We start from the raw sequence: 15,793 nt of genomic DNA, 5'->3' as shown, positions 1-15,793 counted from the left end.
TGAGGAAGCTCAAAACCCAGCAGCAATCAATTATTGACAGAGCATGTGAATTAGAGATAAAAGAAAAGTCATTCTTTCTCACACACAAGATAGTAAATAAATTTAATTATCGTGTGAGAAGCTAAGGGATCTTCTTCTGTATTAAGTTTTATTAGCTGAGACATTTAAAAGCATGTCATCATAACAAAAAAGGTCTTGTGTAATCCTAAATGTACCACTTTGGTACAAGGCTCTGAAGTGAATAGACTTAATTGAGCAAATAGTAGCAGATGGCCTGTTGCACAGACAGGTATCGTACAGGTTTATTGTCAATTAACTTTTGTCTACATGTGCCTGTGGCAAATTGACTGTAGGATATGTTCCGAGCCCCACTCTCGCGCGTGATATCTTTGCCTTCCTCGGTAGAGGGGCGAACCCTAAAATGCCCCTTTGCTTTCTGGAAGCTTTGACATCAGGAAAAGCCACTCTTAGGGTTGACCCAGATCGTCCTGGGGCAGCTGGTTCTTCCTCTTGCACGGAATCAATGGAGTACTGGGCTGGCAAAAGGGAGCTTCTGGAACAGTGATAACAGGGACCGTGTCTACCATCTCTGTTAGAGTGTACTCTCCCAAGTGCTAAATACAGTTCTCTGCACACAGTAAGCGCCCATTGAATGCCTCGATTGATTAAATAGCATTTCTCTCTCCTCCCGTTTCCTCCTAGGAATGTAATGCCCAAGACCGTGGAAGGCCAGATCACCATGGAGAAAACCCCGAGCTACTTTGTAACGAATGAGGCCCCGAAACGTATCCATTCCATGGCCAAGGACACCAAGCTGATCGTGGTGGTGAGGAACCCTGTGACCAGGGCTATCTCAGACTACACGCAGACACTGTCCAAGAAGCCTGAGATCCCCACTTTTGAGGTGTTGGCTTTCAAGAACAGGACCCTGGGGCTGATTGACGCCTCTTGGAGTGCCATCCGCATCGGAATCTACGCTCTCCACCTGGAGAATTGGCTCCAGTATTTTCCCCTTTCCCAGATCCTTTTTGTCAGTGGTGAAAGACTCATAATCGACCCTGCTGGGGAAATGGCCAAAGTCCAGGATTTTCTAGGCCTCAGAAGGGTCGTGACCGAGAAATATTTCTATTTCAACAAAACCAAGGGGTTCCCTTGTTTGAAGAAACCAGAGGACAGCAGCGCCCCCAGGTGCTTAGGGAAAAGCAAGGGGCGGACTCATCCCCAAATAGACCCGGATGTGATCCACAGACTGCGGAAATTTTACAAACCCTTCAATGTCATGTTTTACCAAATGACAGGTCAAGATTTCCAGTGGGAACAAGAAGAAAATGATAAGTGAGGGTAGAAATACGGGGGAAAGTGATCGTCTCTCTAGGGGTGAATCATTGTCAAAGCCACTCAACTCCTACAGAGCTGCAGTCTCAATCTGGAAACCAGTGAGGCTCTTAAATTGTCAAGGTGACACCCACCCCCATTAATCGCTGAAACCGTCCCACCAGATAGAGCATTTAGGGGGTCTTATCTTTGGGGCTTTTTTCCAAGATTTCTCAGCCTGATGGGGTCAGTCTGCAAAATCAAGTTGTTTCGGGAAAAGGGAGCAAGCTGAGGATGGATGTTGTGCCAAATTGAAAGGGGATAGATGCCCATGTCTTCACCCAGATGTCATGATTTCAACTGTAACTGCAACTGGACTTCGGGGTAAACATCAGCTGCCAGGAAAGTAGGAGTTGCATGGATTAAACCCAGTTGCCAGAAGCCAGAAAATTTACTTTATGCTAAATGAGGGAGGAATGATGAGGCGGATGAGGGTGGGAAACTGTATTTGCAATCACCCAGAGTGTTGAGCTGTGAATTCAGTAACATCCTTTATACTGGAACTTCTCTCTCTCTGGGTACTCCTTGAATAGATGTGTCTAGCAAAGATCACTGCCCCTTGAGTCCATCCAGGCTCCCAGCAGTAGCCACAATCTACACTTTAGCATAAGATGCTGGGATCTGTAAAGTACGAGACCAAAGTAGCCTCAAGAATCTCTGCGGGGAGGAGGGCTCATCACACAGTCGGTGGGCAAAGTCTTTGATCGAAATGTCTCCCGGACACTTTAGGCACTCTGCTCCTTCGAGGGGAGAGGTAGAGAAGGCCTCCACCCAATACTGAACTAGCCTGCTCCATGGCGCTTCTTAAAGGAAGAAAACCTGTATCGGCTACTAAAGCTCCATGTGAGATAGTGAGGTTCTCACTGTCAGTAGGAGCAAGAGAGAAAAGGCCAACCAGTCTGTGGCCATTCAGCTACCAGGGGAATGCTGGCTCGGTGCTTTGTAACATGCTGAGAAAGATTTCTCTCAGAACTGGGAATGATGCAGAAAACAGTTTCTAAATGCATTGAGGTTTTCCATGCAAAGATCCCAACTGATGACAGACAGGATTAAATGTTGCTTGGGTCTAGGTGGGGGAAATTGGAGGGATAAAGCTCAGGATGCACAATTGCTTCTTAAGAGCACTTAGCATGCACATCGCTGACACAGGATTGTCTGCTGCAGTCCCCTTTACTATTCTACCATTTTCCACCAGTGGAGGTTGAGCAGCATAAGAACCCACTGGAAAGCAGGCTTCTCTTTTAGACCAAATCCCTTTTCTTGTGTGAAACCCATGTGTTACCCAATGTTAAGTCCCTGTTATTTATTTTCTTTCAAAAGCTCTTTCCTTTCTTTACCCAGAAGAAAAGAACAGGGATGCTCACCTGGGTACCTACCCTCTGGGAATATGTCTATATGATGTTGGCCATGGACTAATCGGTATGGCTCCAGAGGAATAAGTATTAGTCACTGTGGGGAAACAGCTGAGGAACAGTGGTGTTCACATCATTTAGTCTGGCCCCAGCTGGGTTGGTTTTTGTTAAAAGAAAAAAATCATCCTTGTAGCCCCACTCACTGAGCGACATCTTACTCCTTCAGTTTGAGGAGGTGAGATGCTGCCTAGGGTTAGGATGCTCTGGATGGCTAATCACATGGCTTGTTACATAACCATGCTGCTCTGAATTGTTACTAAAAAGCTAAACTCATTTGTCAAAATGAGGTGGTGTGGGCCCAGATCCTGGATCATCACATTAGTTGCCACTGAATAAAATGTCAGTTCCCGTTAGCCTTATTAGATTTAAAAAAAAACAGCATCTGACATGAAATACTTTTTCAGAGACCTACAAAACCCAGAAATTATTCTACTGAAATTGAAAATATGGAGACGTGTAGAGTTTAATTTTTTTTCAGGTGTTATTAAAATGTCATTTCCCCGGCTAAGTGAAAACTGTGTTGTTATAAAACTTAACCCAACATGGTTAATGGATTCAGAATATGTTTTTATTAATCTCCCCAACCTCCAGCGAGCCTGTGATCACCTGAGCAGCCGGACAGCCCCAAGCCACTTTGGTCCTCCTGGTCCTGACCATCTTTGTAAAGTTGGAGCTTGGGGAAGCAGAAGGGAAGGAGGTTCCAGAAATTTTCAATTGTGAATGGGACCTAAAGGCTGCATGGTTTATCGATCCACATCTGTACCAGAAACAAAGGGCATTGGTTCAACCTTATAGCATTACTCCCAATTGAAAAACAGCCTTACAAGTGAGATCTATTTTTTCAGAGAAGCCCCTATTGAGATAAAGACACCTTTATTACCAAAAAGAAGATATTGATAGCTAGACATATAGATATATATTCTATGAACTTATTTTAAAAAAATGAAATGAAATGAAATGGGATCATGACACTTGCACTAATTCAGAGCATCTGGCCTGATATGAAAAAAGAGAGCCATGGGTCTCTTCAGCCTTTTCCCTTCTTAGCACCGTTTCCCTCCCACCCCTACTCTATCACCCTTATTCTGTTGAGGGTGCAGTTCTCAGAAGCAGAAAAATAGGATTATGGGAGAGCTTGCTTATGTTTCTTCTGCATGGTTGATCAGCCAGAAAGTTCTCTAGCCTGATTTCCATCAAGCTTAGAAGGGCTTGGCTTTTATTGCCCTCTGAAAATTCAGCATCTTCCTCTGACATATCAGAGGGTGTGCTAAGGAGAGATTACTGTTTTGCAAAGAACCTGACCTCAAGTGGGACACGATCTGTGTCTGATCTGTTAGTATTGCATCTTCCCCAGGGTTAAGTATAGTACGTGGCACATAGTAAGTGCTTAACAAATACCACGACTATCGCCTATGCCCTTCTCTTTGAATCTTCATCCAAGGCAAATGCAGTAACCCCATCTTGCTTCCTTGTTTCCAATATGTTCACTTAAACTGTAGGATTCGTCCCCACACCCTTTCCTTACCCCACAACATGCACATGTGTATGCATAAACACACACACCAGGAGATTTCTTCCATACCTCTGTTTTCTTTCTTCCCAACTTTAGGCAAGAGTGCTTTTTTTTTTACATGACAGGAGAAAATGCTGGAGAAGGAAAACATGCTTTGATAAGTACCAAGAAAAGAGGGAGCTTGGCTTGTGTATCGATGAAAGTATTTCCAGTACATACACATTTGCTCACGCTCGAAGTTCTTTCTCTTGAAATAGAACACATACATTAGTCACCCTGGATGAGAGGTGTGGCCATATTGGACATGATTCCTAGTAATTAATGATGGTAACCTGGGTCACTTGTAAACTGAATTACATTCTCTTTTCTATTCCCTTTCACTTGGGCTATATTCCTATCATTCAGGGAGGAAAAAATGCTTAGTGATTCACAATGAAAAGTCCCAGGATTTGGAGGAGGTGAGAAAAATCCGCAGGACTACTGGATATTGTGCAAAGAGAGTCAGCAGGAGTGAGGGAACTTTTGAGTTTTTGCTTTATGAATCTGACTTCTAGCCAACTGCTAACAGACATCTCACAGGATCCAGAAGAAAGGAAGTCACCAATGTTTGTTTAATGTGCCAGTGGAGCCCTGCAACTCACTACCCTGAGTCTTTGTTTATAGATGGAAAGTATCTGGATAATTCAGGCCTGAGAAATATCCAGGTAGTTCTGGTAGGTAGGGTTCTATTGACTGAAATATCCAGACAATTCAGGCACAGGCATAGACAGGCCTCAATTATCTAGATAGTATTGATAAGGAGCAATCCAGTATCTATCTAAGCTTCACCAAGGAGAATGTTTTGCACCTGTCCTTGTGGGAGGCAGAAGCCATTTTGATCTTTGAGAAATGATGTGAAGAATCTGCTGGTGAATGGATGACAGACACCAATTCTGGATTCAGGAAAAGACTCAATCATTTCCTTTTTTTCAATTCTATTTTCTGAAATGTAAACTTTGGCTGTACCCTCAATGGCTCCAGAAGGGATCTGCTGAGTCAATCTCCACTTTTAAAATGGGGTAACTTGACAAAGGAATTATTTTCTACCGAGGCAGGCAGAGGCAACCAGTTGAAAGAGATTTGGGTTAATAACATTTTTTTTTTGTATTTAAATATCTGCATTCAACTCACGGGGGATTGAATTTTATATTTGATTTCAACTAGCAAAGCATAAATTACACCAAATTTTCTAAATTCCCAGTTGAAGATTCATTGTCCTGGAAACGCTGGTACTTTGTGGTTCAGAGACTAGAAGTGGAGATGGTGTAAAGTCAAACAGTTCTGCCGTCAGATTTCCCAAACATGTCTCTTTCTGTCTGTATCATGCTGTACCTGAAAGATATGAAAATCTTGAACTTCAAGTTTGACTCCACTCTAGACAATAAAACACTGTAACAGCCACATCTCTGCTCCATTTATCTTTAATCATTGCAGATGAACGGATGTTTTAATAATGATGATGATATTAACTATTAAGCAGTTACTATGTGTCAGGCACTCTTCTAAGTGCTGGGTTAGATGCAAGCTAATCAGGTTGGAAACAGTCCCTGTCCTGAATAGAGCTCACCCCCATTTTACAGATGAAGGAACTGAGGAACAGAGAATAATAATAACAATAATTTTAGCATTTGTTAAGCTCTTACTATGTGCAGGGCACTGTTCTAAGCACTGGGGAGGATAGAAGGTAATCAGGTTGTCCCATGTGGGGCTCACAATCTTAATTCTCATTTTACAGATGAGGTAACTGAAGCACAAAGTTAAGTGGCTTGCCCAAGGTCCCATAGCTGACAAGTGAGCCAGGATTGGAATCCACATCCTCTGATTCCCAAGTCCATGCTCTTTCCACTAAGCCATGCTTCCAGGCATTAAATGAGTGGAAGGAAACAGGATTTTCTGCAGTAAACTGCTCCTTGATTTGGTACACTAGACCCAAGTCAATGGCAGTGCAGATGGATACAGCTGGTCAGTCACTTGTGTTTTGGGCAGTGAGTGCTCTTCTTTGGTGTTTGCAGTACTAGAACTGGTACAACTTGACACAAATAACCAAAAGATATGTGGAAAGTTTTCTGATCCCATGTTTGGTACACAGCTTTTCAGCCTGTCAGTCATCAGCACTTTCTTGAACACCTACTGTATGTGGGGAGCACATTGTTAGGATCGTGCAATAGGAGGGGGGAAAGTTCTGAGAAGACAACTGTGTTTCACATAATACCAGCACTCTAACTGAAGCTTGCCAAGTGCCATTTCACTGTGTCAGTTTATCCAGACGCAATTCTCAGCAAGGCTCTGAAAAACTGGTTGTGGGAATAATAATGATGGTAGTTATTAAGTGCTTACTATGTGCAAAGCACTGTTCTAAGCGCTGGGGGGATACAAGGTGATCAGGTTGTCCCACGTGGGGCTCACAGTCTTAATTCCCATTTTACAGATGAGGGAACTGAGGCACAGAGAAGTTAAGTGGCTTTCCCAAGGTCACACAGCTGATAAGTGGTGGAGTTAGGATTCGAACCTAAGACCTCTGATTCCCAAGCCCAGGCTCTTTCTACTGAGCCATGCTGCTTCAGCTAGCTCTATCTCCCCCTTTCCCTTCCTCCCCTTTCATTTTTCTTCCCAAAGGAAAGTCCTGGCCAATCTTTATTCACCAAGAATTAGACAGATGACCCAGTTTTCCCATCCACATTATTTATTTATATACATTAAACATCTCTGTGGGTATTCACCATATTTAGCAGTAATTGAAATACAAATAAAACAATGAATGTTGTTAAACACTGTCAGGTCCCCAGCTGTGATTCTGGAGCTTTTTCCTGTGAAAAAAGTACCTACCCTAAGGAAATGGTTTCAGGTACTGGGGTTTTCCCCTCCCAGGGTCACACCTGGAGAGTTTCCAGTATTCTACCAGTCTCGACTATCGGATGGAAAGTCAAGCAAAGGTATATCCATTCCATTCCTAGCTTGGGCAGTGGCTAGCAAGTGGGAGGCAATCTGCTACAAGTCAAAACTCACCTGTGCTGGGCAGCAGTGGTCATGGGAGAGAGTAGAGGGCAGAGACTCAAGTTTACTGCATGGAATGATGCAAAGGCAAACCACTTCCATTGTTTTACAAAGAAAACTCTATGTATACACTACCAGAATGATTGCAGGTGGAAGTGGGGCATTTGGGGAGAGAAGTGTTAATGGCGTCATTACTATGGGTTGGAGATGACTCGATAGCGTAAGACAAGACATGGCAGGGATTTTGCCAGAGGCTTGGAATGTATAACATGAGTGCTTCCTAACCTTCTCATTGTCTGATGCTACAAGAGAAACATTTCCTGGGCGCCCACCCTCCCCCGACCTCCCTTCACTCCTGAGACTTTTCTCTCTCCTTTTCCTTCCAGCTGGAAGCCCAGGGGAAAACAGTTAAAAGGGGCAGTCTCCTACTAACAAACTACTTTCCTTGTGTGGTGAAGTTCTTGGTTTGTCACTCCACCTCCTTTGATTTCCCTGAACCTGTGTAGGTGACCTCCCAAGGGGTGGAACATGCCTGAGCCCTTAGCATTAAAATGATGGCTTCCTAAGTCCCTGGGGTCATAAGGAAGAGTCTAGAGTGGAGACAACTGGAATAGCTGATCGGCATTCCTTCCAGGATGATAATTCAAAGCAAGCTTCCTCTCTGGGAAGCTCACAGTCTAAGGACGCATCTCCCAGGTGTTGTTGATTTTGGGGAGAATGGTTTGATGGAGGCAAGTATGTGTATTGGTCCACATGACTCTGGAAAGACCTATGAAGAGTGAGGTCATGAGAGAGCTAGCAGAGCACAAGAGAAGCAGGCTTAAGGAGCATGGAGGAAGAAGAGAGTGTGGAATCTAGGAAAAGGAGAATCAATTAATCAATCATATTTGCAAAGTGCTCACTGTGTGCAGACAACTGTATTAAGCACTTGGGAGAGTATAATACAACAGTGTGGGTGGATTTATTCATTTATTCATTCAATCATATTTACTGAGTGCTTACTGGGTGCAGAACACTGTACTAAACACTTGGCAAAGTGCAATACAACAATAAACACATGAAGTCCCCACCTACAGTGAGCTTATGGTCTAGACAAGAAGAACATATTTTTAATGAAAACAAACTAGGAGTCAGGGTCCCTACATCAGACTGCTAAATCGGAAAAGAGGAGGGGCCCATTCTTTTGAGCCAATGGTGGGCTGATTTGCACTGAGGAGAGAATTCCCCCTGCAGTGGGCAAAATCTAAGCCAACAGTCCTGATGCAATGTTTTCATTTAGCCAGACTGAAACTCCCAGATGGACCTTGGATCTCCTGGCTGCCCTGATGAGACTCTATCCGCTTAAAAAACACACTGCCAAATATACATGTATAATTGCAGCACATTGCCCCCTTTTCTCAAGATGCAAATGAAGGTTAAAAAAATCAAAAGCAACAGGGATCCATATCATTATTTGGGAGTTCCTCAGGGGCAGGATCCTGTCTAATTCCCACATGCACTCTTTCTGAGAGCTTAGTACAGTGCTCTGCACACAGTAAACACACAGTAAATATTTTTACTACTAAGACTACATTTAGAGGGTCAGGAGAAAAACTTTGGTGTGATGATCTAAGTAAACAATGTAAGACCCCCTAATGGCGGTATTTGTTAAGTGCTCTCTGTGTGCCAGGCACTGTAACTGCTGGTGTGGATACAAGCAAATTAGGTTGAACAAAGTCCCTGCTCCACAAAGGACTCACAGTCTTAATGCCCAGTTTACAGATGAGATAATTGAGACATATAGAAGTTAAGTGACTTGTCTACAGTCACACAGCACGCGGCAAACAGATACAAGTGTCCAACCTAACTTGTGTCTACTCCAGTGCTTAGAAAACTGTGTGACACTTAGTAAACGTTTAACAAACATCATAAAAAATGGATTAGCTCCCTATTTTTAAAAGCTCTCTTGGGACTGTAGGCTCTTTAACTCCCCTCAGTTATCTGCTTTGGGCTTTAATCATCTAAACAGTGAGACACTTCTTCCTAATTATCAGGTTTAAAGGGCTGAGTGCCTCTAGCCTTTGGTTGCTTAACAAGAGACAGTAGACAAGCTGGTCTCCCTGCTGGAATTTGAACTTAAGTCTCTTGGGATCGTGGGCAGTAAAAAAAAACTAATTTTGAGATGCTAACTCTCCAAACCAGTGGGCAGACTGAACAGGGAGAGCTGATGGAAAGGAGAGAGGCAGAAGTGAGAATCACCAATCTTCTCAGGGGAGAACAGAGGGAGAAAATTTCAAAATCCAAGAGGGGTGACTCACAAGGAGAGTCTCATTTGAAAAAAAAAAATTGTGGAGGGTTTTAATCAGGCTGAAGTCCTAACTAGAAGGGCTCAGCATTTGGGCTGGCTCGAGAGTGTTAATATCCTAGACGACTCCACAATTTCTACTGAAAAGACAAGTTTATCATTGATTCATGTGCTAAAGATTAGAGCTCCTTTGATTTTGGCATAGCCTGCCCTTTCCAGAAGGGCTGCCAGAAACAGAACTCCCCCCTCAACAGACACTTGATGACTTGGCATTAAAAATGTCCAGAGGAAAAGGGAATGTATCCAACGTACCTGCTAAAGACACCATTCGTGACCACTTTAACTACAAAATCCAAGTAGTCAACACTGCAGAGAAGCATGGAGCCTGCTTAACTCACTCAGTTCTGGCTGCCCATTCCCATCGCTTCAGCCAGATCAGGTCACCTGATTTGCAAACAGTCATCTGGAGACATGGTTAAAGCAGGCTGCCAGCAGGGTCCTGTGGAATCCACAGAGAAAAGAAGTAGAGAAGTTGGACTTAAATGAAATTGAAAGAGTTGGGGGTCAGCCATGAGAAAGTAGTATTGGACATTCCATGCTGCAGGATGTTCATCCCTCCACTAATAGTCCACCTACCTTGGTGACTTTGAGGGGAAGTCTGCATGCAGACAAGGGAGGTAGCAGAGGGAACCCCTCTGGCCCCTTCCAACATGACAATTTTAAGATTTGGAGAGGCTTAGAATCCTGACATTTCAGAGGAAGTTGTCAAAATCTCTAACTTCCCCCACTTTCCACCCCCAAATTGAAAGTAAAGTAATGAATTGTACTATTTGAGCCCACATCAGTCATTTCTGCTCTATCATTCTTTTGTTAAGAAAACGATTTAAAGCTGGCAGAGAGGCACTGCAATTTAATGAGACAGAGGTGCCTTTGTTGATGATATTGTCAAAGACAAGTGCTTTTTAAAAATGAGGCCCCGAAGCAGTGTTGATAAGGGAACTGAGGTTCTGGGGTTTCTCTGTGGCTTGAGAGATGGTAAAACACCAATCTCCAGTCCATTTCTCCTTGCCTTGCTCTGCTTCTGGCCTCCTGGTAATTCCTTTTTCTCTCCCGAGTCCCTCACTAAGCTGCACCTCTGGCTGAGAATGAGTCCATAGAGAGCTAGGGAACACAGCAGATACGAGGAGTGGACTAATTACAAAGTGGGATCCAGGAATCAGATGAGTAACTTAGCGTTGAATGCAACTAAAAACCCTTCACTCCTAAAGCAACTGTTCTCCTGGGAGCACCAAGCCCATGAAGTAACAGAGTTTTCTACCTTCTCTGTTGCAACTCAGTTATATTCATGAATTTGTAATAAAGAGGCTTTTTTTTCAACTATACAATGTCTTCCGTGGCCGTGCTTTTGTCACCGGCTTGTTTCTATGAGACCTGTGGGAAAGCTTGGGGTCTATTAAAAATCCACAATTAATGGTCAAACACAAATATTGCCATATTTGATTATTCACGAAAAAATTCTAATTAGTAAATAAATTGGGATTTTCCAGCCCCAGTGTGATAGGATGAGAATATTTTAGGTTTCAGGTGACTTGCAAATTCCAACCTTCCCTTGGGGACACTCCCAAGACTCACTAGGGATCAGTTAGAGTAAAATTAATTTCTCTGTCACTTAAGTCAAAAACTGCCTCCTTCTGCTCCTCGTTAAGTGGCCCCGGAGAAATGCTGATAGAGAAATCCTGCTTCCTGGGAACACCTGGGAAAGCATTTGGAAGTAGAGGTTTTCATTAACATCGGCATTTGCGATCCTCGAGTTGGTGGGGGATCACTTTGTGGAGAAATAATTAAATAAAACGGGTCTTGTTTATGCCACAGGCATCGGGAGACAGGATCATACCTTGAAGTTGTAAAGCAGCACATATCCAGGAGGGAAATCAGCCAGACTCAATTCTTTCCAGCCTCAGTCCTTTTGTAAATGAGGGGACCAGTTGTCCACCTTTAATACTGAACAGTTCATTTACCAGTAGCTCTGACCCCTATCTGGTTCTGACACTGTACCGGACATCTAAATCCCCCTCTCCATCCCCCACATCTTACCTCCTTCCCTTCCCCACGGCACCTGTATATATGTATATATGTTTGTACATATTTATTACTCTATTTATTTATTTTATTTGTACATATCTATTCTATTTATTTTATTTTGTTAGTATGTTTGGTTTTGTTCTCTGTCTCCCCCTTTTAGACTGTGAGCCCACTGCTGGGTAGGGACTGTCTCTATATGTTGCCAATTTGTACTTCCCAAGCGCTTAGTACAGTGCTCTGCACATAGTAAGCGCTCAATAAATATGATTGATGATGATAATGATGATCTAAATGTTGGGCACTTTTAAATGTGCCTCCTTGTCTCCTACAGCTGAGTCCACTAGCTCAGGATATTTGCCCGAGTTTCCAGAGTGCTGGAATGCAACGGCTCGGAAGCAAAAAGATGGGCAGTGGTCCCCTTCCAGGACACACTCTGGTCGTTCTACCCATGCCTGTAAAAGGCTATGAATGAAGTCATTGCATTATTATTTGTAATCTAGGTAACATATACAACACGCGGTATGCCAGCTGCTTCTGGTTGAGCAGAGGTGTTTGTGTTGTCCATGAGCCCAGTCAGAATCCCCACCCCTACTGTAAACGGGGAATCATTTCAGCCACATGGACACCAGGCTGACTACCAACCATCCACTTATCTTTCCCCTTATTCCATTACCCCTTCTTTCTGTGTTCCTTCTCAACTGAATGCAGCCTCTTCCTCAGTGCTTTTTCATGGGATCACACATTACAATTTCTAGCACCTCATTTTTGGGTGATTCTTTCTGGTAGAACTTAAGCCGGCACAGATGGTGGGACATCACTTCATACATGACGCTTGAAATCAGATCAGCTACCAATAGGCTAGGAGCAGCTTGAATGCATGAAATGCATTGAAATTTGACTTACCTCTCTCCTTCTCTGTAGTCTCACATTTCCTCCTCACTTCAGGACATCTCTACTTGGAAGTGTCACTAACACTTCAAATGTAACATGTCCAAATGGAACTCCTCATTTTCCCACCCAACCCTGTCCTACCTTGATTTTCCTATCACTGAAGACCATCCTCCCTACTTCCCATGTCCATAGTCTTGACATTATCCTCGACTCTTTTCTATCATTCAGCCCACAAATTCAATCTGTCACTATTGGTACAACCTTCACTTCATTTCTAGAATTGTCACTTTTCTCCTCCAAACTGCTACCATGCTGATCCAAGCACTCAACATTTTCTGCCCTCACTACTGCATCAACCTCCTCACTGACATTCCTGCACCCTATCTCTCCTCTCTACAGTCAATATTTCACTTTGTTGCCTGGATCACTTTTCTGAAAAACAATTCAACCCATATTGCCCCACTGAACAAAAACCTCCAATGGTCACCTATCCACCTCTGCATCAGTCTGATATTCAATCAGCTTTAAGACATTTAATCAGCTCTCCCATTCCTATTCAACCTTGCGGATTGCCAATCACAACCCATTCTGCACACTTTGCTCCACTAACACCAACCTACTACCTATAACCCAATTTTATCTATCTCATTCATTCCTTCATTCATTCACTCATATTTATTGAGTGCTTACTGTGTGCAGAGCACTGTACCAAACACTTGGGAGACCACAATACAACAATAAACAGACTGTCACATACCCCTTGCCAACATTCTCCCTCTAGCCTAGAATTCCCTCCCCCTCCAAATCCGGCAGTCCCAACCTTCAAAACCCTCCTAAAATCACATCTCCTCAATGGTGCCTTCCCAGACTAAGATCTTTATTTCCCCCAACCACCCTCCCATGTGCATCAGCTTTGCACTTGGTCATATATCCTTTAAGGACCTAGATATTCACCCCAGCCAGCCCCACAATACTAATGTAAATATACTTGTACTTCACTATTTCCCTTATCGCTAATCTACTTTAATGTCTGTCTCCACCCAAAAACTGCAAGCTCCTTGTGAGCGGAGATCACATCTATCAACTCTGCTGTACTTTCTTAAGTGCTCAGTACACTGCTCTGCACACAGTAAGTTCTCAATAAATACAACTTACTGAAAGGTGATAAACACCAGCTGCTATTAGTCTGGTTAAAAAGATGAGTGAAAATGCAATCCATCAATCAATCATATATACTGAGCGTTTACTCTAGGCCGAGTATTGCACTAAGCCCTTGGGAGAATACAATATAACAGCGTTGGTAGACATGTTCCCTGCCCATAATCAACCATTCAGTAGCTTTATTTTGAGTGCTTACTATGTGCAGAGCATTCAGAAGAATACAATATAGTTGGCAGGCAGACTGTAAGCTCATCTCTAGACTGTAATCTCATTATGGGCAGGGACTGTGTTAATTGTTATATTGTACTCTCCCAAGTGCTTTGCACACAGTAAGCACTCAGTAAATATTATTGAATAAATTAATACATGACCCCTCCCCACAAGGTATTACAATCCAGTTTAGGAGATTTAGGACATTTAAGCAATGTATGGATAGGGAAAACAACAGTATATAAGAATAGATGCATAAGTGCTGTGGGGGTCAGATATTCGGAGGCAAGTTCATAGGTGACAGAGACAGGATGGGGACCAGTGGTAGGGTTGGAGGTGAGATGAGAGGCTTTCAGGGAAGGCTTTCAGGAAGGCTTTCTAGGTTAAAAAAAAATCAATTTATCAATAGTATTTATTGACTATCTGCCAAGTGTAGTGCATTAGTAGATATGATCCCAGCCTCGAAGAAGCTTACTATCTGATGGAAATAATTAGATGGCTGAACAAATATTGGACAAGATGATGATAGCAAAGACCTCGGACAAGTCACTCCACTTCTCTCTGCCTCAGTTACCTCAGCTGTAAAATGGAGATTTAGACTTTGAGCCCCAGGTGGAACATGGACTGCGCCGTGTGATTTTCTTGTATCTAACCCAGCTCTTAGTTCAGTACCTGGCAAAAAGTACGTGCTAAACATATACCACAAGAAAAAAAAAAGGATGGTAACCAGCTGTTCCATCTCTGCACGGAGAATAAGAGAATGTGGAGTTAAACGCAGAAGGAAGGATTTAAGTGTGATAGCAAAATTCCCAGTAGAGCATTGTGTTACTGAAGTGAGCCCCTGAGGAAATCTCGAGAACATCCTTTGCTGAGAACTGTTTAAAAAAAAAGTTTAAAAAGAGTCGGGAACATTAACTGTCAGGAACAGTTTATGGAAAGTCTTTTCTGAAGGCAGGGGGATGGCCTCTATGACTTCTGAAGGTCACTTCCAGCCCGCGGATACTCTGATTATTTGAGGAGGAGAAAGAGGAGATTGTACCCCCAGAGCCCCCACCTGGAATAAGACTATTAACAATTCTATCCCATATCGGTCATTAATATCCACTTTCAGACTAAGGTTTCTGCATAAACCAGCTCCTATAAATCCATTTCAATCTTTCTATTTCATCCTCAAGTTCTCACTCCACTGTGCTTTCAAGAGGGAGAGGTGGGCTAATGTGTTGTAATGAATATTTCTACAAGCTCATTAAGGGAAGATGCATCAGGCCTAATGAGGAAACAATTTTCTTCTCTACTCCCACAGCTAAGGTTAAGAACCCCCAAGGTCAGAGCAAACACATCCCTGAGCAGTGCTTCTGCAACTTTCACTTGATGCTGATTAAAGCTAATTTACTGCATAATAAAATGGGAAGGATGGATTCCAAAGAAAGAAATTATAATAACAGAAAAAGCCCTTCTATATTTATTTATCAGGATCCAGTCTCCTCTCCATTTGGGGAAGAAGCTATTTCACCCCATGGCTATATTGTGGCATCTGATAAAACCTTAGAAAAATTTTATTCCACAAAATTAGAAAGTAGTGAGCTATAAAATTGCTAATTATTTTCTAGTAAATTTACTTTTAAATAACTTTAGACATCAATTACAGGCACCATTAACCACCATTAAACACGGGGTATATTTACCAAACAAGGACGGAATACTTATGATTCCCATCCAGTCGTTTTGGTGTGATTTCTAATGTTTCAGCCCTGTCCCAGGACTTCCTTCTTGCCATCCCCCATGATCATTTAATAAGCTATCAAAAGCTCAATTAGACCTCATAAATTAACT

The 15,793-nt window shown here is 42.8% G+C and overlaps 1 protein-coding gene and 1 non-coding gene across 2 annotated transcripts in view; both read left to right on the top strand.

Moving 5' to 3' along the window:
• HS3ST4 (heparan sulfate-glucosamine 3-sulfotransferase 4) overlaps window positions 1-5,739 on the top strand; it is a 281,140-nt gene extending 275,401 nt beyond the window's left edge. Inside the window, exon 4 of the mRNA XM_038762774.1 lies at window positions 703-5,739. Within this exon, the coding sequence (XP_038618702.1) occupies window positions 703-1,339 (637 nt within the window). The 3' untranslated portion in view covers window positions 1,340-5,739. The remainder of the gene's footprint in view (window positions 1-702) is intronic.
• Window positions 5,740-7,196: 1,457 nt separating this feature from the next.
• On the top strand, window positions 7,197-7,334 carry LOC119943057. The gene has a single exon (XR_005455541.1). It is a non-coding gene; the product is annotated as a small nucleolar RNA SNORA7 (small nucleolar RNA).
• Window positions 7,335-15,793: the final 8,459 nt, after the last annotated feature.

This window comes from Tachyglossus aculeatus, chromosome 21 (assembly GCF_015852505.1).
Source record: "Tachyglossus aculeatus isolate mTacAcu1 chromosome 21, mTacAcu1.pri, whole genome shotgun sequence".
In the NCBI taxonomy this organism is placed as follows: domain Eukaryota; kingdom Metazoa; phylum Chordata; class Mammalia; order Monotremata; family Tachyglossidae; genus Tachyglossus; species Tachyglossus aculeatus.
Note: the sequence above shows the minus strand (reverse complement) of the source record. Positions and strands in the feature narration are given on the sequence as shown.